This window comes from Calypte anna, chromosome 4A (assembly GCF_003957555.1).
Source record: "Calypte anna isolate BGI_N300 chromosome 4A, bCalAnn1_v1.p, whole genome shotgun sequence".
Taxonomy (NCBI): Eukaryota; Metazoa; Chordata; class Aves; order Apodiformes; family Trochilidae; genus Calypte; species Calypte anna.
The window spans coordinates 33,365,500-33,391,907 of record NC_044248.1 but is presented as its reverse complement, the minus strand read 5'-3'; the positions used below and the strand labels follow the sequence as shown (position 1 = coordinate 33,391,907).

The window sequence follows — 26,408 nt, the reverse complement described above, 5'->3', positions numbered from 1 at the left end:
AAGCTTGCGGGAGTGAGGAAGCAGGCACAAAAAAGGCTGCAACATGAGCATGGCCCTTAAAATATGTTCTACAAACTGTTAGATGCTACCATGCAGACTGAGACTTTGGGTTGTACCGTCAAGTTTACCCACAGGAAGATTACTTCCTTTACACTACTGACTTAATCAGGACTGAGTGAGGAGTGAGAACTGCCTTTGGATGCAGCAAAATTTCATCAGCAATTTCATTGTACGTAGTTTCTGCATCTATACTGAACACCCTAACCAAATAATTACCTGGAAGAATCAGCAGAGATTTTACATCCAAGCACAGTCAGCCAGCAGAGGGGTCCTTACAAACAGCCCTCCTGCATTAGAGTAACTAATGCTAATGTAAATGCTGGCAGTTATTTCATTTGGTCATGTATGTGTTACATAGATAAAACTGTTTAATCTGCTGCACATTTATATACAAATATATATCATTTATATAGGAGAGCAGTTCAGTACACAAAGGTTAGAAGTATCTGCACATCTTTTTCTTGCAATGCTAAATACACTACTGGACTTGTTGCCCAGGCATGGTGTAAATCCCAAGCAATTCAATGTTCACCTGTTTGTTTTTTTCAACTAACAAGAAGCAGTACTGGAAATGAGATGGAGAGGTGATGTAACAGATGTGTGAAACCATGAGTAGTTGGGACAAATCATTCTCTGTCTCCAGGTTCAAAGCAAAGGGGTAATTCCTCACAGAGCTGGCAGCTGATTGCACATCCCGACACAGTGCTGATGATACTTGAAAAAAGCTGAGGGCTAAGTAAGATCCACAGGAAAAAAAAAATCCATTCAGAGTTACAAATATATAGAATTATCACAGACTCATAGAATGGGTTGGATTGGAAGGGACCTTAAATTTTCAACCCCCTGCATTGGCAGGGATGCCTCTCACTAGACTAGGATGCTCCAAGCTTCATCCAGTCTTGCTTGGGATGTCCTTACACCAAGGATCCATAAAGAGAAGATTCACATATTGTTTCCTCTGTTTAAACACTCCTCCAGGGCATGTGCTTAAATATGTATGAGAAAACCAATATGGGGATAGATGTGATCCTGCTCCAGTACAGTATCTACACAGGCTCCTACATCCAGCCCTTGTGCCAAGTGAGCTGTGGAGCATTTTCCCCCAAGTGCTCTGTTAACAGGTACCTGCATCTCCAGCCTGTTGACACTGGCAGCAGAATTTTGATAATCAGTCAGACAGAGAGCCCTGCTCCTCATTCCAGCAGTGTTCATATTACTCACCAGTTTACACTGATTGTGGGGTAGGGATTGCACAAATTCTATTGTTAGTGTACTGCAGAACAGGTTTCTATAAGCTACTTAAGCGCACACTGAAGTCCATAAAGCATCTGTCTGGGTTCTAAATCACATTCATGCATTTTAAAAGAGAAATGCAGAGTCTGTAAATCATTGTTGCTTTTTCATACAATTAGAAATTTGTTTTCAAGAATGAATTGAGCACCAAGGTAAAATAAAAAGGTTCATTTTGCAAGGTGTCAATTTGTTTGCCTAGTAAGCTGGAACTTAAGAGATTCCTAATTCATCTATTCCCCAATGCTTTAAAACCTTCCAGGAAAGCCTTCTGCTGACCTAGCAACTTATGAAAATCTATATGGATGATAAAATGACATTAATATTTGATAAATGGACAGGCTATACCCAGCCATTTAGAGCTTATTAATAATTTGCTCAAGTGTATGATAAGACAACTGCTGAATTCAGCTCTTTGAATAAAGGTGAACTCTCCATTTCAGAATTGGAAAGCCTTCCATCTAAAAAAGCAGCTCACATTCATTACTCCAGATCAGTGGCTATGAATGAACACTTGCCGGACACTTAGCTGAATGTGGATTTGTTATGCTGCATAAAACTTTACAAACTTACTAGTAAAAGGTATTCAAGGATTCTATGTTAGCTGCTGGTGCTCTGAGCAGTATTATACATAATATTTAAATTCACAGATCTCTGAAATATACAGCACTTGTTTAACACTATTTAATATCCTTACACCTCCCCTACTACACCAAAGCTAAGCATGCATCTAATTTCTCTAACAACAATATCTTTATCAAGCATGTCTGCTTTTTCATCATGGCTGTACAACAAAGTACAGGCAATTTCAGACTTAGCCACACACCACCCTTCAAATGTTCCCTCTTCCTGGAACCACTTTGCTGACAATTTTAAAAAAAATCCTGAGAACTGGCAAAAAAGGTCATTTTCTGCAGTAGTTTAAAAATGGTTTTGTTTTCCAACTTTCACATAATTTTAAATTCTCAAATAAAAGCCAAATGCTTGAACGTCAAGGACTTTGAAGTTTCAGTGTTATGTATGGTCCTGTTCTTGCTGGCTTTTGTTAGCAAACTGCTGTAGACTCAGCTCATGGGCAGGGAGGGATTAGCTCCAGAGATCTGTTCTTTGCAGGTGATAAACACTGAGAATTTAACACTTGCCACATTTAAGAGTGACTTCAAACTAAGAGCAGCAAAAGTCAGAGATTTCCACCTCCCATTTCTCATATCGTTGCATTTTCAGGGATCTTGAATCTACATCTGAAATCCTTGTTGCGTCTACAAAGTATCCATTTGGTTCTGGACGCTGACACTGAAAGGACTGCATCAAGGACTCTCATTCCGATAAACATTTCCATTATATATGGAACAGTTTTCCTATTGTTAAAATGCTAGAAGGGCACCACAACTATAAATCTTAAGCAAAAATAATATGTAGGAATCTTATTAATTTAAAAATTACTTTAAAATAATGATTTTTTTTCATTTTTGTCCCTTAATGCAATCAGCTCAGCACTGCAATCAGCAGGCTGCTTCACAGATTCAAAAACACATCTGTTCATCTCTAAGCTCAGACCATCCACACCTCTAAAGCTATATATTAATAAACTACAAAACATTGTGCATAGCCCTAAAAAGTCATTTTATACCCACAAAGCCATTATAATCTATTGAGAATCCACTCAGTGGTTTATGCAGTACAAGTGGCTGTTTGTTGTGAATTTAGAAAGAAATAATTGCTACAAAAGTCACATACCTTACAGGTATACCATGGCATGCTAAATGCTTTCAGACTCAGTAAAATAAAAATACAAATTGGATGAAAAAAATATTTTGCATTATAGGTTAGATTATAAATTTCTTTGCTATTAACTGCAGTTTAGTCTGTGGTTTGGTCACTCTATTATCAACTGGTTTAGTTGTAAAACACAATAGCATTCTAAGCCAACGACAAAACGTATCTTTTCTGCAGACAACTTCTTTAAATTGGATGCAGTGAAAATTAGACCTGGGAAGCTAAAGAAGCAAACAGAGGAATGCATGGCCTGACCTCCGTCTTCTTTCTGTCTTTCCTCTAGCTAGGGTGAGCTTGATTTTATAGCTCTTAACTTCTGCAAACCTACCTAGTTTGCTGGCTTGATTTCTAGTTTCAGTAATGACAATATGGACTAAATGATCCAGAACCAAAAGCATCAGAGAAAGGATTGTCCTTTTAGCTCCTTGCTTCAACATTCAGGAAAAGAAAAGGAAGAAAAATGCAGCCTCCAGCTAATGATGCTACCTGCTCAGCACCCCAATGAGAGATGAGTCTCTAAATCTCCATCCCTCACAGCAGGCACATATCCTCCATTCCTTCCTGTTCTCTTAGCTTTCTTTCTTCTTTTGCACAAAACAGAAAAATTAGGAAAAGATGCATGTTAAAATGTCTTTTTTTTTAGAATTCTTTCATTCTGCAGGTACCTCTTGGAAATGTGTATTTCAAGTAAGAATTTCTCTCAAATATAGTAAGTACTATAGTAAGTACTTAAAAATCCTCAAAACTCACACACCCCTTTTACATATATTATAGCTTTTAATATTATCTTCTAAAGCCCCCTAAGTTTGTTATTCCATAATTTCTAGTATGCTTAGGTTTGCTTTAAGAGCTTTATACAAAATCTTTCTTTGCTGTCATTGCATTTACAAACCTCCCACAATCTCAGCATCAGAAAGTCTGTTATTTTTAAATAAAGGGAACTTCGGAGCAATAACCAATGAGTTAAAACAGCCTCCTTAATGGACCAGAAAAGTGCAAGTTGTCATAACAGTGGAATGCACCCAGGTTTTATCATTTGATAGATAACATATGTTTTTTTTTCTGTTCCTCTGCTCTGTAAGAAATTATTCTAAAGCCACTAAAAATTTATTTTCTAATAAATAATAATAATGGAAAAAATATTAATCTACTGACACGACTGTCACTATGTCATGACAATGTTCTCTTCAAGATGCAATTACAGGTATGTAAGTCATTACACTTCTCCTAAGAATGTCTCTGCAGTATAAACTGAACTACAATCGTGCTATGCAGCACTTACAAGGTACAGCATACCCAGGCACTGGAAGCCAGTTTAACCTACAAGCCCTCAAAACAGATATATAATGTATTATGCTGTATAAAACCAAATAAATGCCTACATTAAGTTCAAAATATGAGTTCAGCTGATACAGTCACCAACTTTCTTTCTAACCATAAGCCCTGCACAGCCCAGTAAGGGAGAAATACACTTTTATGCAGGAGTCCCTGGAAGATAGAAACAAGATAATATTTGCCATCAAGACATAAGGTACAACACAAGTAAAAGTGGTGCCACCTGATGTGTTGAATTATTTCCCTCTAGCCTGCCCCATGAAAAAAAAGAAATAAATTGCCATTTCAGGTACACGACTGAAAATCCTGGTGAGCCTAACAGCTCAGTGCTGTTTGGAGACGTATTGAACACTGAACCAGAACAATAAGCACTGAAAAGCACTGCAATTAAATGTATGTTAGCAAATTAAATGTATGTTAGATTTAAATGTATGTTAGCAAAGCTTTATTCCATACTTTATTCAAAGGACTAAAAGAATGGCTCAGAAGAGAGACACTTTGTCATATTCTTAGACCAAAACGGTGCCATCATCACAGAGGTATTCACCATCAGATGCTAGATCCACCTAAAATAGCCAAGCTGACACCCAAGTAGTGCAAGAATAAGACATAATCATCACCACAAGCCATAGGCATTTGTGATGATGTTGATCGATGACCTTCATTGTTGGATGAAAGTTATAGTAAAAAAAAAAAAAAGAAAACACACACAAAAAAACAAACCAAACAACAACAAAAACAAACATGAGAAAGCCCAAGGTGCTCTCACTCCATCTTACCCCCTTTGTAGATCATGCTGAAGATCTTCAGGAAACAGATGTACATTATGCTGAAAGTTTATCATAATAATAAGAGTAAGAAATGTCATCCATAAGGTCGGTGAACACTCAAAAATAACATACAGTACCTCCACATGAAGAAACAGGGATGTTGATTCATCTGAATAAATCAAATAATTACTGAAACATTTGCTGACATCACATGGCACAGAATGCTTCTGCTGCTTCCATTTTTATTACAGCAAATTGTATTGGCCTGTGTTTCCTCTCCTACTGCATTCACCTTTTACTCCCTGTGCCTGTATCTCTTTTTGGCTTGTTTCTTTTCAGTCATCCCACCAGCAAAGCTTAGATTTTAACAAAGGTGTGTCTGTAACAACCAGTAACACATCAGAAGTTCAGTATCAAAAAATAGATAAAAATGTGACAAACACAGTTAACATCTCAAAAAATCTACTTGTGTTTCAATGCATACTTTTGCTCTACTTCCAAGTATCCAACAGCCCATTACCATTGATTTACCCTGCTCTTTTAGACTTTCATTTTTCCGCTCAGATTTCTGACCTCCACAGGTAGTATTTTCCCCAGTGATGCAATCATTACAGTCTCCTTTACTGGTCAATCTGTTCTGGAAAGGAAAGCCTTTTGTCAACACAGAAGAGCCCATACAGAGATGCCTGGAAAAAAGCAATGTTTCCAAGAGTGATTGAAAAATACATCTTTTAAATGCCCAGTTAATTCTAACCAGTGAATTCCTATCAAGTAGGAGAAACTGGTAAAAGACAGACTTACATTCATAAATCTAGCCCACACATGATGGGCCACATTTCTGGATAGGAACAAGAAGAATGAAGATAACCTGAATAATAATCACAGCAGGAGCAAAAGGTTTTCCAGAAGAAAAAAAATAAATTTCCTATTATCAACACACAATCACAACACAATGGAACAAACTGGCCAGTATTTAGTGGCTGAGCAGAGCTTCAGCAAAGCACTAGGGCTGAATGCTCCAGACATCAGCTGGCCCCCAGGCAATGCTCACTACCAAACAAGACTTCAGTTATGCCTCTGCTTGCACCAGGAACAGACTAAAAGGTTTAGAGGAATTCCAGCAGCTATGACTGTGATCTAAATGTGAGGCAGAGCACAGATGTTTATCACAAGTGTGTGATAAACAGCTGCAGTCCTCTTCAGCTGCCCGAAGTGGGTGGTGGAGCAGAGGAAACTAAGTTGCATGTGTAGCCTTCTTTGGTGGCTTGGTTTGTTTCCAGTTCTGCGGGAGCAGAAATGCTGTAGTTTGTGGTTATCTCCCTTTTATGATAGCTTTTAAGCTCAAGAGCCCAGTCAGAGACAGGACTTGTACCACAGACCCTAAGAAATGGCTTGGCCAAACCAAAAACTAATTTATTCTTTCTTATCACAAGCTGCAACTCCTGGAGAAACATAAATGAAGCCACATGCTTCCTGACAGCTTTTCCTTCCCACATTGGTTGAGTAGAAGCAAACCAGGGAAAATGGTATGAGGATAGTTTTAAAAGGTGGGTAAGTTTAAAGCTTAAATGGTGGTTACGTTTAAGACTGAAGCCTGCTATACAATGCAGTATGAAGCCTGAACATCACTATGATGACCCAGGATAAACCTGCAAGTAGAAACACCGATTTCCTTCCCTGGCAGTCTATGGGATTCTCATCTGCTATTCCTTCTACACATCATCCCTCATTCTCATTTACCTTTGGCTTAAATATCCCAAGTCTCGTGACTCAGCCACCAGGACCTATTTCTTTTGACTCTCTAAACAGGATTCTGTTCAAATTTCTGTTCAAACTTTCAAAATTCAGTACACCACAGATATCTACATGACACTCTCAACCAGCTACAAAATCAGCATAATCCATCTATAAGAATCCACAAGAAAAAAAAAATAACAAAACTGCACAGGTTATTTTCTTCAAAATGCTTCATGTATCCTTTAGGATGCTGATCTCTGATTAACTTGAAAGCAAAAAAATCCCTGTGTATCAACTCCAGCTGTGGCAGTGCTCTCCCATGGCTTCTAGCACCACAGACACCTGTGTCCAGGTCCTCGCTCCACCCCAGGAGATGGTGAGCTTTTAAAATTACATTATTAACTTCCTCCTGGTCTTTCCTGGGGCAGAATATTCCTTTTTTCACAGAGGGCTGGAGGAAAAAAAAAGAAAGAGCAATGATTGAATTTCCTTTATAGTTTGGGGTAAGAAATAAAATGCTCCATGAGGTCAACCTTCCCAAACTTTTTGCAGGTTGAGTTTTATTAAGGCTATGCAAATTGTGTAGTTTTTGAGATCAGAGTGCAATTAAAAAGAGGAAAACACTTTTTGTGGGAAAAAAATGGTTGTTAGACACAAAACATCATTAATGGTTACTAATTTTAAAATAAATTAAGCAGAGCACCTGGAGATAAAGACAGAATAATTATTCTTCAAAGGTACTGGAAAAACACATTGCAACTCTCCTTAGGTCTCTTCAGCACATTTTTTTTTCCGAAATTAATGCAGGTTTCTGCACAAACTCCAAAATATTTGTATCTCCATCAACTGCTGTGACTTTTCTACAGGTGGACAACACTGCTCTGCTCAAAGGTATACATTCTGAAACATCCTTCCAAGCTAAAAGCAGGGCTATCTACCCTTTGCCCTGCAAAGTATTCAGTCTCACTTGAAAGGAATAAAGGAATAAAGGCTTTTTGATGGACAACTAAAAGCCTCTCTTTATTAGTATTAGCCATTTTCTCTGAAGGCAGAGTGAAGGCATTATTTTGGTTAAGCGGAGCGCTCTGGAAATATTACAAAGCCCCAGAAGCGATTTTTTAATTTCATGTCCTTCTGTGTTGCTGTCTGGGCGCCTCTGTTCTAGCGTGGGTGACAGGCACCCTCGGAGATGGCTCTTACTGTTGGCACTGTTGAGGACCATCTCACGTCCACAAATATACCACAGGCAGTTACCTCCCTTTGGAATTCCAGGGGAGCCGATACCTGATTCCCTCTGGAGTCCCGAGCTTCCCTGCCCATTACTTACTCCACACGCGTCACGGGATGTACTTTTAGGGGCACAGGTGCAGAGAACACACCGCTACGGGTGCGCCGATTAACCCAGCTCCACTCACGGCGCCCCGGAGTTCAGCCAAAGCCTTCAACAGCACCGTTCAATATATATATATATATGTATATACACACATTTATTTATATAAAGCGCCTATCACATATTGATAAACCACTGGAAAAATACTGGAACCGCTCTGACTCGGGGTCAGCGGCCCGGCAGGCGGGGCGCGCGCCTAACGGACACCACCAGCACCTCCTCACCGCACCCTTAGCTCCTCCTCCTCCGTCCGCACCGGGCGCCCCCGCGGGGCATCACCCGCACAAGCCCTCCGGGGTCCCGTCCCCATCCTGAGGTCTCTCCCGGCTCACCTGGAGGAGGCAGCGGCCGGGAGCGGCGTGCTCGGGCAGGCGGGCGCGGTAGACCTGGCTCTGGAACCGGGGCTCGTTGTCGTTGGCGTCCTCTACGCGGACGCTGAGGCGGCAGGCGGCGGCGCGCGGGGGCCGCCCGCCGTCCCGCGCCACCACGCGCAGCTCCAGCGCCGCCTGCCGCTCCCGGTCCAGGCGGGCGCGGGTGCTGACGGCTCCGCTGTGGGCGTCGATGCGCAGCAGAGCCAGGGCGGTCGGGTCGCCCTCCAGCGAGTACCGCACCTCGGCGTTGGGCGAGCCCGGCTCGTCGGCGTCGGAGGCGCTGAGGCGGAGCACGGCGGTGCCGGGGGAGGCGGCCTCGGAGACGGCGGCGCGGTAGTGAGGCTGCGGGAAGGCGGGCGCCTCGTCGTTGAGGTCGGAGACGCGCAGCAGCAGCGGCTCCTCGGTGGAGAGCGGCGGGACGCCGCCGTCCGTGGCCACCAGCCGCAGCTCGTACAGGTCGCGGCTCTCGCGGTCCAAGGGTCCCGCCACGCAGAGGAAGAAGATGCCGGCGCCGGCCGGACGCAGCGCGAAGGCACCCTCGCCGCCCAGCAGAGACAGCGCGACGCCGCCACCGCCCTCCGCCGCAGCCTCGCCGCCCTCGTCGGCGTCCGAGACGGACACGCGGGCCACATAGTCGCCAGGCCTCGCCCCCTCGGAGACCCGCGGGCCGCCGCTCTCGGTGAGGTAGAGCAGGCGAACGGCGGGGCGGTTGTCGTTCACGTCCAGCACGGCCACGGAAACGAGGGCGCTGGAGACCTCGGGCTGGGCGCCGCCGTCCCGCGCCTCCACCACCAGCCGGTGCAGCGCCCGAGCCTCGCGGTCCAGCGGGCGGCGGAGGCGCAGGACGCCGCTGCGCTCCTCCACCGCGAAGTAACCGTCGGGGTCGCTCTGCCGGCGGCTGATGACGTAGCGCACTTCCCCGTTAGCCCCCAGGTCCGGGTCAGTGGCCCGCAAGCGGCAGACGGCGGTGCCGGGCGGCGCGTCCTCCCGCAGCCGAGCTCGGTACTCGCTGCGGCTAAATGCGGGCGCGTTGTCGTTCTCGTCCAGCACCCGTACCGACACCCGCAGGCGGCCCCGGCGCCGCGGGCTGCCGCCGTCCCACGCCTCAACCACCAGCCGGTGCGTCTCGGCCCGCTCCCGATCCAGCCGCCGCAGCAGCACCAGCTCCAGCGGCTCCGGCCTCCCGTAGCGCAGCTGGAACAGCGGCGGCTCCCCCGCCGCGTTGCCCTCCTCCTCCAGCAGCGCGTAACCCTGCGTACCGAAGCGGCCGGCGTCGGGGTCGCGGGCGGCCGGGAGGCGGAAGGCGGTGCCGGGCGGGCTGAGCTCGGAGATGTTGACCTGCAGGTAGTCCCGCAGGAATCGCGGCGGGTGGTCGTTCACGTCGGTGACCGCGATCTCCACCTGCACCACCTCGCCGCGCAGCGTGGCCGCCGCGAAGCTGTAGCGCGCCCGCCGCTCCCGGTCCAGCCGCCGCGCCGTGCGGATGATGCCCGTCTCCGGATGGATGTGGAAGTCGGCCAGCACCGCAGACTCGCCGCTCCCCTCTGACAGCAGGAAGCCTCCCGGCGGTCCCGCTCCCGCCGGCAGCCCCGCTCGGATGTCCCCTACCAGCGTCTCTGCCGGCAGACCCTCGTCCACCGCCAGGCTCAGGTTATACACCGGAGCCGCAAAGCCGCCCGCCGCCCACAGCCACAGCGGTACCAGCAGCGCCAGTGCCCGCCCCGTCTGGGGACCGCCGCCCGGCCCGCCCCGGCACCTGCCGCCCCGCAGCCGCCGCGCCATGCTCCACCGTTAAGACGGCATCACGGGCAGCCTGCGCCCCGCCGCTGCGAGAGGAAATCCAACCCGGCGCTGGTGCTGGGAAGGACAAGCTTGTGCAAGGGGGCGGGGAGGGCGGCTCCCCGCTGCCACCGCCCCGCACAGCCCCCGCCCCGCCGGGTCCCGCCGGCCCCCGCAGCGCTGACGGGCCGCCGCCCACCCAGCCCCCACCCTCCCGGGGGCTGTCTGCCCATGTGGGGCAGGGTTTGGGTGGTGTGGCGATGCTCTAGGAGTGACTGCCCTGAAGCTGAAAAGGTCTTCACCGAAACTGGTCCCCCGGGGGGGAGGCTGGCTAAGCTGGGGATGGGGAAAAGGGGTGACCAGAGCATGGGTTGCCTCTGGATGCAGAGGCATGCCTCAGAGAGGGGGAGAATTTAAATAAGAGGGAAATCTGCGAGGATGAACGACTTTGTCAGTTCAGCAAGGATTTTTCTCCTTTTAATATTCTGGTCCTCATTTTCAATGAAAAAACTTGTTCTTATCCTAGCATTAGTCAGTAAATAGTGCTCAGCACAGCAGGGAGGCATTTACCAGAAATCAGCTTTAAGTAGAAACTTTCATCATGTTCAGCAAGACCAGAGTCACCTTCCTTTTTTACCATTCCTGACTCCCATATCTAGCTGGGAATGGTCTAAGGATGCCACTATTGCTTCAGTGGCACTGAGAATATACAACATCATATAAATGCTAAGTACCAGCCATCCATTTTCCCATGAAAGCTAAGTACAATACTTCATCAGTTACCAGTCTTTTGCTATTCCCACTCATCCTTTTCCAAACTTAATTTTGCCTTTTTGGCAAGAGTCTGGCTGTTGGTTGGAGAAAAGTAAATTCATCCTACTACAGCCAAGTAAAATCAGGGCAAAGACATGAAAGGAGCAGGAGTTACTGCAGGTTAGTCCTCTCTTGCAAATGGACACTTGGCAGGGCAGGTGTTCTGCTATTTTCCACTTCTCCTGGTCACAGGAGAACCACTCAAGTACTGCTTCCAGAGCAGCCATTCCCCAAGGAGAGGACAAAGCCACTGCAACAGCCCTTGACATATTAATAGAAGGGAGGTAAAGGGGAAGAGGAGGGGTTTTTCCAAACACTTAGGACCTAACAGTTAGGGAAGAGGGAGAATTAGGTTTTAAAATAAGTCTGGAAGTCTTTGTGTGCATCTGCACGCGTGGTAGGGGAGACACATGTATCCACTGTATCTGACTTGCCCCTTTACATGGAGTGACAAAGCTGAGCAAAAGCTAGATATTGTCAGATCTTCTCAGGAAAGTCTCTGTATATTTATACATCGTGATAATTACAAGCATAGAAGCAAGAAGGAAACGCAGAGGCCGTTGCCAGTTCCATTCATATTCATTGAGAAAACACATGGATCCTCCCCAAGTCACAGATGTTCAATATGAAAATGCCTGAATTCCATTGAATCACAGCAAGTTTGGAAAAACAGCCATGTCCCATGCAGCCCATGCAGTCACTAAGAAAACATGTGAATCATGTTCAATCAGGCACACTCACTGAAAAACTAAACAAAACCTGCTGTTGCCAAGGTCAAGCAGTGCCTAAAGAGTGAAGTTCTGGATTCAGATACAGCATGCGTGAAGACAACGGGAAAAAAATAAGACCAACCTGGTTGTCTCTGATTCTGGCACTATTAATACATAACTGAGCATTTGTGTATTTTGTGAGGCCAAGGTACTTAAACAGTTTTATAAGAGCAAAGTACTATAAAAGCACTGTCCAGCCACAGCATGTTTCCAGAAATACCACATCTTTGAGACACTACAGATGCTGTCTCTGCTCTAGTGTGGGTGTGAGCCTTACCTTTTAAGTGTTCCTCCACATTCTATGTCTCTGCCTTTTCATCTTTCCTTCATTCTCTTCTTAAGCTTTTTCTCTCCTTCTCTCTTGCCATGTTCATGATCTCATTCCTCTTTGCTTCCATAAATCACAAACTGAAGTTTCTGAATCCTGAGATGTCTGCTGTCTCCTGGATATATTTAGCTACCCCTGCTGTTCTTCTCAGCAACATGTTGACCTATATGAAAAGTGGCATCACATGAGGCATGGAGGGAAGCTGCCATGATGACATTATCCTGAAGGAAGCAAGGATGCAAACTTTTAGTACATTACCTCCCTAGTACTAGTGACCTAGTACTAGTCACTCTCCTAAGAGAAAACACTTGCCAGCAACCCAGATCTGCCAGGCCTTCTAGTCTGAAAGCAAGGGGTGCTGGTTAGAGCATGCTGAGTGCCTGTGCATTCCAACTGGGAAGGGATTGTTTGCTTATGAGCCAGCATGCTCAGTCAGATAGCAGTATCAGTTACTTCTGCTGACATCTCCCTTCCTAGAGGTGGCCACCTCTGACTGGTGGTGGACAGTTTGTGAATCCTCTTTAAACCACTGAAATTTCCAGGCCTGCCCCTTCAGGCCAACCCTACCTGAGCATCACTCCATGCCACTGGGCAAGGCAATGACCTCTGGCATTCCCAGAGCTGTTCCATATATCAGTTCAGCTGTTCTTGTGGCAGAGAGCCAGGCTGGCCCCAAGAAAGCAACCAGGAAGGAAACTGGAAGGTGATAACTATATCAGCTGCTCTGATCTAATTGGCCTGTATTAGTAACTCAGTGTTTTCTGTATCTTAATCCTCCTTGGATTAATTGGAAATTTTATTTCCCTCAAGGAGAATTAAACTGCAGCAAACTAAAGCTGTGATAAAATACTAGAGCACAAAAGATCACTGAAACATAAATAGTGTTGTTACAGCCATGAAGGTCCATCCTTATTAGAGTTAATTCTACCTAAAAACGTTGCCTTGCCCACACAACAGCTGTGGCAGCTTAATCTCTGACCCTCCAATGCTGAAGATGGCTGAGGTGGTAAAGCAGCATAACTGCTTCCTTTTCTCCAGCTTCCTGGCTTCCTGCAAACCATCTTCACCAGTAGCAGCAGTTTAAGCCAAGCCAGCTGAGTTGGGACTGACGCAGGGTGGGAGTGCTACAGGACCCATTCCAGGGCTCATCGGATCAGGTGGAGAGTGCCTGAACTGCTCCAGACAGAGCTGAACTAAATAAAATTTTTTAAAAAAGGGAAATCTTGCCATGAAGTTATTTCCTGTGCTGCTTGAGAGCAGTATAGTCTTGGCTGTTGATTACTGCCTTTCAGCCAGCAGGCACCATGCTTCTATTTCTGCCTACCAGGTGGTGTTCCCAGATCCCCTCTGGATATACTTTTAAGGACAAAGATTAGCTTTAAGCAATGCCGAAACAATAATCTCCATTAACCCAAGTGATTTTTTTTTCCCCTACATTGGATTACAAAGATCCCATATAAATCAGCTTTCTGGCAAACTTGTGGGATGAGGAAACACTAAAATCTTCAACTCTTGCAGCTAGATCTGAGAAAGAATGTCTGTCTACAGCCTTACTGGCTAGGGTCACTACAGATATTCAGCCCAAAATACCCGATGTATGGAGAAAGCATTAACTTTGCAGAACATCAGGTGTTTCATTATTTATTGTTCCCTAGGCACACATATATTGATTTCAGCAACACCTCTTTGAAAAAGTGTCAGCTGCAGAAAGGAATTGCTGGTGACCAGATGAAGGCTGGTCACAGTTACTATAACAGAAAGCTATGTATAGAACTAGTTTCCTTCTAAATGCAGTGAAACCTAGTTAACAGTTCTGGGGTTTTTTTACCTACTGGTAGACTTTGGTCTTGATCACAAACTGATCTGTAGAACTCGTTTTGCTGTGGAACAAATGCTTGGCCTTCAGTGTTGAAATATAGATTTGTTGCCAGAATGTGATTGGAAATCACATACCTGTGCAAAGGTAGGAAAGACTTTTATGCTAGTTTGAGAGCTATAAGGCTGTGCCATGACCAGTAGTAGCAGGGTTTTTTCTTTTCATAATAAATGTACTGCTATGCCTTCATCTGTGGAGCGGGTGTTGCCTTCTGTGGGCAATTATTTCAGAATTTGTCATGCAGATATAACCATCTAAGTAGGGTTACCAAGATCAATATTTTCACATCAACTTTATTTCTAGGTCACTTATATACTGTCATCTAGGTCTAATCTTCACTCCTGATGTTGTGTTTCCATCTTAAAGATCTTAATCAATCAACTTGCTGTCAATCCTGTTCTGTTTCCACTTGACACCTTCCCAGCTGCAAACCCAAGCATCACATCACTTGTCAAGTTGATTGCTTTTAGCTGCCTTGCAGAGAGCCATTAGGTTCACCAAACAGCCTCTGCTGACTAACCAGAGGGAAAGTAAGGGTGTCATGCATGTTCTCCACCCTAGGATTACACAGAACCCTGACCCAGCTCAAGTATTTTTGGATCTGTCTGGAAAATTTGAACATGTTCTTCTATCCACAGTATATTAATCCTGCTCTTACCTGCAGGATAAAGACTCCTCTTGTTTGTGTATAATATGGAACTGATCCTTTTTAATGAAAAAAGTTTGTGGAAAATGGAGAGAAAGTAAAATATGAAAATTAAGGAAAGTAAATGAGATTCTGCTAGATCAATGTTCATTCAGATTTTGACATCTATTCATTTTATAGGTGCACATAGAATACATATTTATATAGGCTTAGCCACAGATTTTATTACTCTAGCAATAGGATTTATCAAAAATGTAAAAGATACTATTTTCGATCGCTGTTCACTTCTTTGTGTGGTTCTCAATATATATTGCAACTTATATATGCAATTACCATTACATACTGGAACATAATCTTTAAAGCAGAAGGCAGGCTTATTTTGCTGTCTGTTATTCCAACAAGTCAATGCAAATTTTTAAGACATTTCCTTAAGATGGCAAAGGGTTCACCCCTTTGGGCAGGAATAAACACAGAACTTTCCACTCCTTGGGTTTCTTTTCACATAAAGCAATCTTTTGTGATCTGCTTGCTGCTGCTGAACACCCACAGCTTAGTGGCCTCTCTAGAACTTGGAGATGAGCTCCAGAAAGCTTGATAAAATATAATCCCAGGTCTGATTTGATACACCATGGATATATTACTTCCCTGGACTTCCTGCATTAAATATTCATTTAAAATGTATGAGATTATCCAGATAATCAATTTTTCTCACATGGTAAGAGATCTCAACCTGCAACCAGGTCCAGTAGTCAAATTCTGTGTATGTAAGGAGAACAGAATTCAAAAGAGACAGAGGCAAGAAACAAAACAGGACTGTATCTTTGTCATCTGATGTCTTTATCTGAACAGGAGATGATACCAAAAGTGTGCCACAAGCTCTAAATCCAGAGGCAATCTTTATCTGGGTGCATGGGGACACAAGTGCAGTGTTAGAGAAGATACCCACAGAATGCAGTGCCCTGGTATTTTCTGCCCTTCCAAAATCCCTCTCTCTGCAATCTTTGAAGCTTTGAAAACTGAGACTTGGCTGAAAGCAATCAAAAATTATGACTATATGTGAAGACATAAGAAGTCAAGCCATCAAGCAGAGGGAATTAGCTGGGAATTAGCTCTTCCCAGATTTCCCTTCAGCGATGCCAGTTCACCAGCATGACCACTGGCTAATGCAATTTACAGCACCACTGGTGTCAGCCAGGCAAAGCAGGATAGCTGAGAGAGAAAAATCAATGCTGTTCAAACTGCAAGCAAGATGCAAATAGCAAGAATGATTGCAGCAGTGTGCAATGGCACGGGATGTGTTTTTCTATCACTTGCAGTCTTTAAATCAAGGTTTGACAGCTAACAGATATTCTATTTCAGCCATAAATGACAGGGCTTTAGGCAGGAATTACCAACTAAAATGAAGTCAGGCTAAATGATTAAACTATTCCTTTCTGGCTTTCACGTCTATGAAAATCCAGTTTCCCAGGGCAGCTGCCCCATAGCAGAAGAGCAGCCCACACACAGCATGCTTGAGACCTGGAAACCTACTGCTATCACTTCATCAGCTGAAGTCTCTGCTGAGGACTCAAGCTTGTGGCACTGAGGGGAGAGAAGGTCAGCACATAAAGCTGCATCTTAATATGCTAAGCCAGTATGCCAGCTGATTCCCTTGATGTGTTCAGCTAGGCAATTATTAAAAATAGCTATAAATCGGAAAAGGACTTTGCTTTTAAATGTAAAATGTACTGAAATCCATGTGTGAATTAAGGCCCCTGGCTATTTTCTCTCACACATGCACACTCACACTAAAAGCAACTAATTCACCAGCAGCTTTCAAGCCTTTGCACTCCTTTTCTAGATGATAATTTCATAAGGAGTGTGGATGCCCCAGTCTTGGCTGCTGTGCTCAAGCTGACACTACTGCAATTACCATCCTAAAGGGTTTTCCTGTTTTTATAAATAGCTTATTAAGACAAAGCTATAAATATATAGGCACAAAGCAAACCTCCTTGTCCCAGTACACAAGTGCCCTGACCTGCTGATTTTCAGGGCACACATATTGTACAGGTGACAGCTGGAGGTGTGCCTGGGCAGGGTGAAACCCTCCAGAAGCCCAAAGCAGAGGGGATGTTTGTGTTACCTCCTGCAGCAGGTCTGGTTTTGTTGGCAGCTGGCAATAAACTGCTGCTGGCTAATACTGTCTGCTTTGTTCCAGTAAGTGGTAGTGGAGCACCTTGCAGGTTTTGGTTAGGCACCCATTTTTACTATGTATGAAAACACATGTGTGGAAATCCTAGTTAATGGATCCTATTTGCTTGAAAGTAAGCCAAGAAGGAGTGCTGGAGACAGAAGCTCATTGCTTATTCCCATTTAGGATATACAAGGTGCATCTAAAAGCAGTTCTTCCAGCTTCCTCCAGCCAGTCCACATCTGCAGGGGGAAAGCTTCTCTTTATGGTGCTCTCACTGAATTATTGAAAGTCCTCATTCTTTTTTACAGAGCTGATCATTGCAGAACCTTTATGGGGCTGAGAAGGTTCATTATCACCTTTTCACAGAGGAAAGCAAGCAGACATTAAATTATATGTCCATAGGACACATTTGTTGCTTTGACATCTCCAGCTGAAGAGCAGACTTGGGTAATGCTGACTGTGCTCTTCAGATGGAGATGTCACAGCACCACCCTCAGGGTTCCAAGCCTGAAATAACAGACCCAAGGGATGGATTATATTCTGGGAAATCCCCAGATACCTCGCCATCATGGTTTCTAGAGCCCAATGAGTATCTTTGCACAGTGAATGTGCTGGGGCTAAGACCTCTCTGCTGCACGAGCTCCGTGTGCTCAGTCACACAGGGAGCCAGCAAAGGAACTTACATCTCTGGCAGCCCAAGGTAGGGCCTTAAGGCTTGTTTGTCCCTGCTCACTTTTCCCAGCCTGCTCCAGCTGTTTGGTTGGTTTTTTTTTTCCTGCTGTGCTTAAGAATCAAATAATGCTGGCTTTTACCAATATCAGCTACGTATCTTCTGATCTGGTAGCTGAAAGATCAATATTAGGTACTTGAGATCTCAGTGGCACAGCAGCAGTTCAGAAGTTTCAAGCATGGAGATCATGCTAGTACCCAAAGGAGGTTTTTTCCCAACATAGAGCTCCAAGGAAATCTTTTTTGGAATGTCTTTTCATTGCTCCTAGTCGTATTCTTAAATATTCACCTCTTCAACAATGTTATCTTTAACTGTATATAGGTTGTAATGCTTTTGTGTGCCACTCAGCAGTAGATACAGAATTCAGTGTTTGTATTTCAGAACAAACACAGCCAAAAAAAAAGGATAGGAAGCACATCAAGCCTTCGAGTTAGGCTGTATGTAAAACTTATGTAATATCTTTAGAGGGAACAGGAGGACTGCTAGACATCTGTAAAAGGAAAGCAGTACTTCTACACCCATATAGCTACATGCCCTAGACTATGACTGTAGGAATAAGAAAAAATCGTAGGAAGACTAAATAAATAAAGCTGATTTTAGGCAGGAACAGTCCTATTTCTAGAAACAGTCCTCCCTGTTTCTATTGCCTTTACTATGTGTTCGTGCCTGAACTGACCACATAGCTCCTGAATCCCAGTATCCAGCATCTTCAAGGCTGCTTCTTTCAAAACAATACAAAGAAGATCTCATGGCTGAATGGTGCTGAACAATGCCAAGGGGCAAATGAAACTTTCCTTCCTTCCTAAACCCCCTGGACAGTCAGTGGTGGTGTCTTGGGGCCAGCACAGCTGGAGATGGCCCCTCCCAGTGCTAAGGTTGGGTTCTGGTACTTTAGGGATTAGAAGAGCAAATCCATTTTCAAATACAGTTTTCCTAACAAAAGTTAATAGACTTTTTAAGAACACCAAAGAAAAGAATTGCTGCTATGGTTTTTAGACTTTGCCAGTAAGAAAGATATGACACTCTGAAAAAGAACTGTAAAGTGTTTGCGTGTTGAGATGGATGAGCAATGGTTTTCAGTCTGATGGAAACAGAGCTCGGGCTCAGGGAGATGTAACTGCCTGGAACATGTTTATGCCAGCAATCCCAGTGTTTCTAACACCTAGCAGGCACAAACCAGTGCTGAAAAATAGCATAATTAATTCAAATGCATCATCCTGTGCAGCAAAGTAATTAACTGACTGAAAATTCAGAATATAGGATATATTCTGAATATAGGATATAGAGGATGCTCTACTGACTTTGTTCTGTCTCCAGGGCATTGTTCTCCCTTCACACAAGCCGGAGAAAGAACAGTTCTGCAACTGGTCCCAGAGCTGGTCCCCACAAGGGGATCTTCCTCAGAGATTCCACAGCAACCCTGGAGACCCCACTCTCCATGGGAAGAGCTGCTGCTGGGACAACACATGTAGGCTTCCTACTGGCACACAGGGGGAGGGACACTGAGCTCCACACTCTGCCTTTCACCTTCCCCATCCTGACCACCACCTCCCTGCCCCTGACCCCAGGATGTCTCAAATGAAAAGGGTTAAGACTCTCAGACCAGCACACACACCCAAATACATATGCAGGACAAAATAACCTTGTCCCCTCAGTAAAACCCTGGTGTTCTCTCTCTGGCTCCATCTTCTGTTTATGGCCCTGTGGTGGGGAAGGAAGGAGAGGAGACCACTGTACAGTGGGAATTGCTGAGGACTGTAGGTATTCCTCTAGGTCTGGGAGCAGTTCATGACTTCCTTGCTGATGGAAAAGAAAAGAACATACGTGAAAATGCTCCTGGGAGGCTCAATATAGGGTCTCTCTCAGGCTCAAATCTCAGTTTACACCCATAGGAAAAAAACATATTGCCAGCATGAGCTCATAATACAGTGATCTCTCTCTGAACGCTCATTTTGGCTTACGTGCTTGGAACAGCCTGATATTCTCTCTATAGCTCAGTTGTGTGATATTTCATCTCGCTCTTCATCAAGAACCAGGAGGGGTCTGTATTGCAGTGGAATGAAAAAAATAAAATAACAGCAGTTTTAATTTAACGTGCAGGTTTTTTATGAGAAGGCCTTCTTAAATGACAGCCACAATTTTTGCTTTCATACACAAAAAATTCTCTGTAAGGGGAATAGTTCAGGTCTACGTTTTCTCTTTTTCTTTTCTCCCTCTGTCATGAAAGAACTGCTCTCAGCTGTTGACATAGGCTGTCAGTTTCATTGCACTAAAGAGATTGTTGGCAGCTGGCAGGAAGGTAAAATGAATTAATCCATACTGAAATAACAGTTTGTACTTTAAAAAGTGGCATTCGTTTGCAAGTCCTAAAGCTCTCCACAGATGTGAATGAATGAAGCTTTACAGCAGTCCTGTTGGATGGGTAAAGCAGAACATGCACATTTCAGCCCCAAGCACAGAAGGCACCTGACTTGTCCAAGGTCAGACTGCACCTGATCCAAAATCTACTGAAGTCAATAAAAAGATTTCCTGCAACTTCAGGGTATTCTGAGCTGAGACCTAAACTGGTGACAGAACCAGAAAATAACTCATGACCCTCAAGTCTTTCTTCTAATTGCTATTTTAAGCTACTTTCCTTCCTCCTGTTTTAGGCCAGAGTTACACCAGAATATCAGCCAAACCATGATAATTTATTATAAGAAAATATGATAGAGAAGCTTTCAAGCAAAAATTCATATTACAAGGACAAATAATAGTACTTTGTGGCCAAGATAATCTTTAAAGGAAATCAAAATGAGTTGAAATATCCCCATGGGCTTCTTTGCTTGAGTACTAGAGTTCTTATCTGAAATGCTTTATTTACTGCAACAATCTCATGTCATTGCCCTGATTAATTGCCTGACAAAGCTGTAGCAGAAGCACCAGCTACAAGTTAGGACTCAGTAGTGTACTAGGGAAATCAGAAAGACAAAGCACACAGAACTGCCTGCTGTTAGGCTGCTAGAAAGGTGCAATCTGCACTGAACAATTAAATCTTCTTATTAACTTAAAATACATTTCTTTAGCTGCCATATAGTTGTAACTGATGGATCCATTTAAAAATAGAAAGCTCTCAATTACATGGAAACAAATTATCGTGTCTGGGAATTAGTCACACCACAGGTATAGAAGTTACCAACTTGCTCTGAAAAAACAAGCTTATTTATTTGGACACCACAGCACCCAACAAAGAGCTCCCTGCTTCTGCACCTGAGCTGGGCAATGCAGATTTGTCAGCAAAGGGCTGGGACTTCTGCACTCATCAGTGGCACTGACATTCTTCTGCTACCTGTTGTTTGTGGTGTCTTCTCATACTCTAATTTACATAGGCTTTATATTAGCTATGTGCTCACTCCTTACTCACTGAATATGCAAACTGGTTGCAGTTACAGTGCTGGAGGATTCCCCCAGCTGCCTGCTCACAACACTCCTGCAAGAACAAACAGCATGACTTTAGCTTCATCCTCTTTCTCTCCTTCCCTAAGCTCCAAACCACTTCTTCACTCCACCCCAGATACTCTGAGCAAGAGGAGAAAGCAAGCTTCCAAGTCAAAGATCTTGAACAGAAAATGGGTCTCCAGTTCCCCCTTTTCCCTGTCATATTATCAGCCTTCCAGGCCCAGGGCCAGCACTAACTGGTGGCGAGGCCAAGAAGGGCCAAGCTCCCTTGGATTGCTGGAACTTTCCAGGCCAAAACTAACATGCTCAGATAAAGACAAGAGGCTGCCAAAGCAGACTGGGGAGTGCAGGCACTATGCCCTCACAGGGGTTAAAGCCAGTTTATAATCTCCACAGATATATTGATTTCTGATCAGATGGGAGATGCACCCTTGTGAGGAACATGTTGAACAAACCTGCTGTTAGGAGGTAAAGGCGTGGAAGAAATTACAAGATCCACAGAATTACAGAAATTTAGGGGTTGGAAGGGATCTCAAAAGATCATTGAATCCACACCCCTGCCAGAGCAGGGTCACCTACAGGAGGTCACACAGGAACGTGTCCAGGTGGGCTTTGAATGTCTCCAGAAAAGGAGACTCCACAACCTCCCTGAGCAGCCTGTGCCAGTGCTCTGACAACCTCACAGTGAAAAAAAAATTCTTCATGTGTATATGGAACCTCCTATGCTCAAGTTTGTATCCGTTGCCTCCTGTCCTGTCATTGGACATCACTGAGAAGAGCCTGGCACTATCCTCCTGGCTCTCTCCCTTTACATATTTATAAACATTAATGAGCTCACCCCTCATTCTCCTCTTCTCCAAGCAGAAGAGTCCCAGCTCCCTCAGCCTTTCCTCATAAGGGAGATGTTCCACTCCCTTCATCATCTTGGTCACTCTGCTCTGAACTCTCTCAAGCAGTTCCCTGCCCTTCTGGAACTGAGGGCCCCAGAACCAAACACAATATTCCAGATGTGGCCTCACCAGGGCAGAGCAGAGGGGGAGGAGAACCTCTCGACCTACTAACCACCCCCTTCTAATGCACCCCAGGTGCCACTGGCCTTCTTGGCCACAAGGACACATTGCTGGCTCATGGACATCCTTCTATTCACCAGCAGCCCCAGGTCCCTTTCCCCTTCCCTGCTCTCCAAGCACTCAGTCCCCAGCCCGTACTGGTTCTTGGGGTTGTTCCTACCCAGATGTAAGACTCTACATTTGCCCTTGTTGTAATTCATTAATTTTTTCCCTGCCCAACTCTCCAGCCTGTCTAGATCCTCTGAATGCCAGCACAGCCTTCTGGGGTGCCAGCCAGTCCTACCAGTTTTGTGTCATCATCAAACTTGCTGAGAAGACACCCTGTCCCATCATCAAGGTCGTTAATAAAATCCATCATCATGAAAATCCTTCTCCAGAAGGATTCACTGAATTCTCCTATTCTCCTGGCCAGGCAACAAACAGACACAAACAAACAAAAGAACCAATCAACCAACCAACCAAACAAAAAATTCTAACAAAAATCCAGAAAGGTTGTCCTGCCCTTATCATTTAAAAATCCAGACAGCACGAGACTGGAAATCTCAGCAGGTCTTTGGACTGTAGACTTGGAGCAACCTAAGACAGACACACTCAAAGGGCAAGATACTCTCTCTGATTTCTCCTTGGGTTACAAGCCTCATGAAGACAAAATCACCTCATCTCCTTCAGATCCTGCTGCAGACATTTTCTTCCCATCTGCGCTCCTTTCTCAGCTAACACCTGTGTAATTCTGCTGTTGATGAATTATACAAAAGGGAGTACACAATAAAGTATGCATCTTTAATATAATAAAAGACTCTCCCATCCATATCTCTTTCCAAGAACCCCAATATAGTAAGCAACAACAGCAGATTGCTCCTCCCAAGGTAGAGAAGAATAATCCTCATATATTCTCTACAGGGATTGTTTCAGTTAATTCACGAACTATCATAACATATAAAACCATATATAAAAAGTATTGGGTGAAATGCTGGCCTGACTGAAGTCAATGGCAAAGCTCCCACTTGCTCTAATGGGACAGGATTTCATCCACTAAGTTCCAAAATAAACCTTTTTTTGCATACGTTTCCTTGGATATACATAATGCACATTAGGCAGATGCTCAAACAGCTAGAGAATGTTACTTCTGTCCTCCAAAACAGTGTCTTCCCTCCCCAATAGAAAATAGAATCATATATTTAGAAAATAATACCAGATTGTCAGGGTTTGTATTGTCTAATCTGGGTTTGGCATAACCAAGTGAACTCTCTGGATGCCAGCCCTGCTGTTAATAGTGCACAGCAGCACAGTCTGAGACCTGTCCTTTGGTTTACCACAGGCACATGTCTCCATGTCCCATTTCAGACCCAGTCTATCATGAAACAAGGAAGAAACTGTCAAACAGAAAGATTTAGGAAAGGGAGGAAGTACTGAAATTCCCCTCAATGAATACCTGTGAGCACCAGAGAGAATAAGTTGGGGCAGTGGGAAATGCTGAGAGAGGATGCTTTGCCATCACAGCAGTGGGGTGGGACCCACTTATCCCCACTCCCTCCTGCTCCTCTGCACAGGTTGCCACCCTGCAGCCACAGGATGAGACCCAGGCCAGCATTTCATCTGCTCCAGTAAGTTAACTTTAGCTGCCTGAATTTGTACTAATAAACCAGGCGGGGAACTGCAATGGACTGAGATGTAGCTTCTGCCAGCAGCTGCCTCCATCCAGGGCATGGTGGCCAGGAAGGTAGAGAGATGGCAACCTGGGGACTGCAGTCCATTCTGTGCACCCAAGTCATGGGCAGCAATGTGGGATACCTGAGAACATCAAACTATTAAATATAATGGGACCAACTCCCCGAGAGGGGAAGATCATTGGGAAAACAAGTAGCATTTGGGTAAGGAGAATGTGTGTTACATCTTGGGAGACTCTGATTTCCTACTAAATCACTCCTCTGTGAACTTGTGCCTGGCTTTCCCCATGCTCATCAATTCAGGTATTAAAAAACCTGGCCAGAGCACTGGGAGATGCAATTCCCTCTTCAAAACTTAGATCTAAAGCAGATGTTTGATGGGGGAGTCTTTATGTGCCTAAGTTCAGAAGCCACTTCACATTCCTTGACCTCTCTGTTAGAAAGACAAAAAGCTTGGGGTTAATACCTCAGCCTGGGGATTTTTCCCTCTTTGGAGAAATATGGAGGAAAGGCAAGAGGAAAAAAATGAGAAGATGGTGCAGACTGGAATTTTAAACAGGTGTTTGGGGAAACAAATATTGATCCCTCACTTCATTGATTTCTGAGCTTGGGAAGGACATGACAGAAAGGAGCAGTACATTAATGCTGTTAGCACAGTTAAGAGGAATGAAAATATCTCATCTCAGCACACCTGGTTTACCCTCTCAGTCCTCCTCCCATCAATAAATATTAACTGATTGTAACTGAATATACTTAGAAAAATAGGAACTGCTCAGTATGGTTGAAATTAACTCTTCAGTTGTTACTAGCACAGCTCCAAGGCACAAATATGACTGCAGAATTTGCATCAAAGGGCTTATTACCAATACTGGCAGAGAAAAGGCATTTTAGAAAATGCAGCCCTGAGGCTGATGTACCTTTAATTCCCCAGCAGGTGTATGTTGGGTGGATTTACTGACCTTTGGGCTATGAGGCAACACTTATCTGGCAGCTTAAATCTTTGCAAAAGGGAAAAGAGGAAAAATGAAGGGCGTGATAGAGGAAGGTTTTATTGAATTACATTTGGAAGACTTGATCCTATGCTCCTACTTCTGTGGTGGGTTTATGGGACACACAGAGCACATGAAATATCTCACTTCAGCTTTACTTCTCAATATCCATTTCTCTTGTGTGCTGGTTTATTTATTTATGTTACCTTCTAAAGGTAACCCCAGAACAGGTGTGAAAACTGTAGAGATAGATGGAAAGTGAGTCAGGCAATGAGCCAAGATACTGCTGCTTCTAAGCCACTGCTTGCCCTTTTTACCTATCATCCTCTTGTCCCTGGTACCTCCAGAGTCCTGTTCCCAGTGCATAGGTCAGCTGGGCTCTCCCTAACCATGGAAGTCCATGGAATACTTGGACTTACAGTGGGAGAAAAAAGTGAACCTCTTTCTTTTTCTGTTGTTTGTTTGTAGCACAATGTATACGAAAACACATCAAAAGTAGCAAGAGTAGCTCAAAGAAAAGGAAAGAAACAAAGAAAAAAAGAAGAGTGAAAAGCATGAGACAATGACAAAAATCATCTTCCAACAATTTATCAGACCACTGAAGCATTGTGTTTTTTCATTTAAAATGCAATATTTAAGAATAAAAATAAACTCATCATATTAAATGAGGCAACTAATGGAAAACAAATGCATGGCTCCAATGAGCTGGATATGGAGAAGATGCCAATGAAGAGATTTTGGCAAGGCAAAGAAGGCTTCAGAGCAGAACATACACAAGTAATACTTCCTCTCCTCCTCCAGTTATGGGATGCAGCAGCAAGGATCACCACACACACACTGCAATTCACAGCATTGCTGTCCTGATGCTTCATTTAAAATTAGAAAAAAAGAGGGTGAAATAGGAGCCACAAACTTAACTTCCCAAAATTTACACATTCTCAAGAATGTGCATATGCTTTGTTTTTCTAGCTCAACATCCATCTTGCAAAGTAGTTGGTTAAATTGTGGAGCATACTAAATTTGGCTTAGAGATCTCACATTTTTAATGAAAAAGGGCTTTTTGAGCCACATCAGCCAAGGCCAGTTGTGTCTCTGGGTTTCACTGAAGCCAGAACTGACCTTGTGAGAATTTGAAGACTCCAGGATTTTAGTCCTGGACAGCAGAACAGGCTTCTCCAGAAGAAGCAATGAAAATCTGACATTGTGCCCATCACCAGCACTTTGGGAATTTGGTGGCCAGTGTCAGCCCCAAGTGCCTGGTGAAACTCTGCTCCTCCAACTAAGTTTGGCAGCACAGGTCAAAGTGATGGCCTCTCTGGTTCTGGCACATGTTTCATTTGGCCTACAACTTCTTTTCCTGAGAGGAAAAGGAGTGGATGATCAGGCAGCAAACAGCTCAG

At 44.3% G+C, this 26,408-nt stretch overlaps 1 protein-coding gene across 1 annotated transcript in view; it reads right to left on the bottom strand.

Moving 5' to 3' along the window:
* DCHS2 (dachsous cadherin-related 2) overlaps positions 1 to 10,511 on the bottom strand; it is a 111,803-nt gene extending 101,292 nt beyond the window's left edge. The window contains 1 exon segment of the mRNA XM_030450316.1: positions 8,691 to 10,511. Coding sequence (XP_030306176.1) covers positions 8,691 to 10,511 — 1,821 coding nt within the window.
* Positions 10,512 to 26,408: the final 15,897 nt, after the last annotated feature.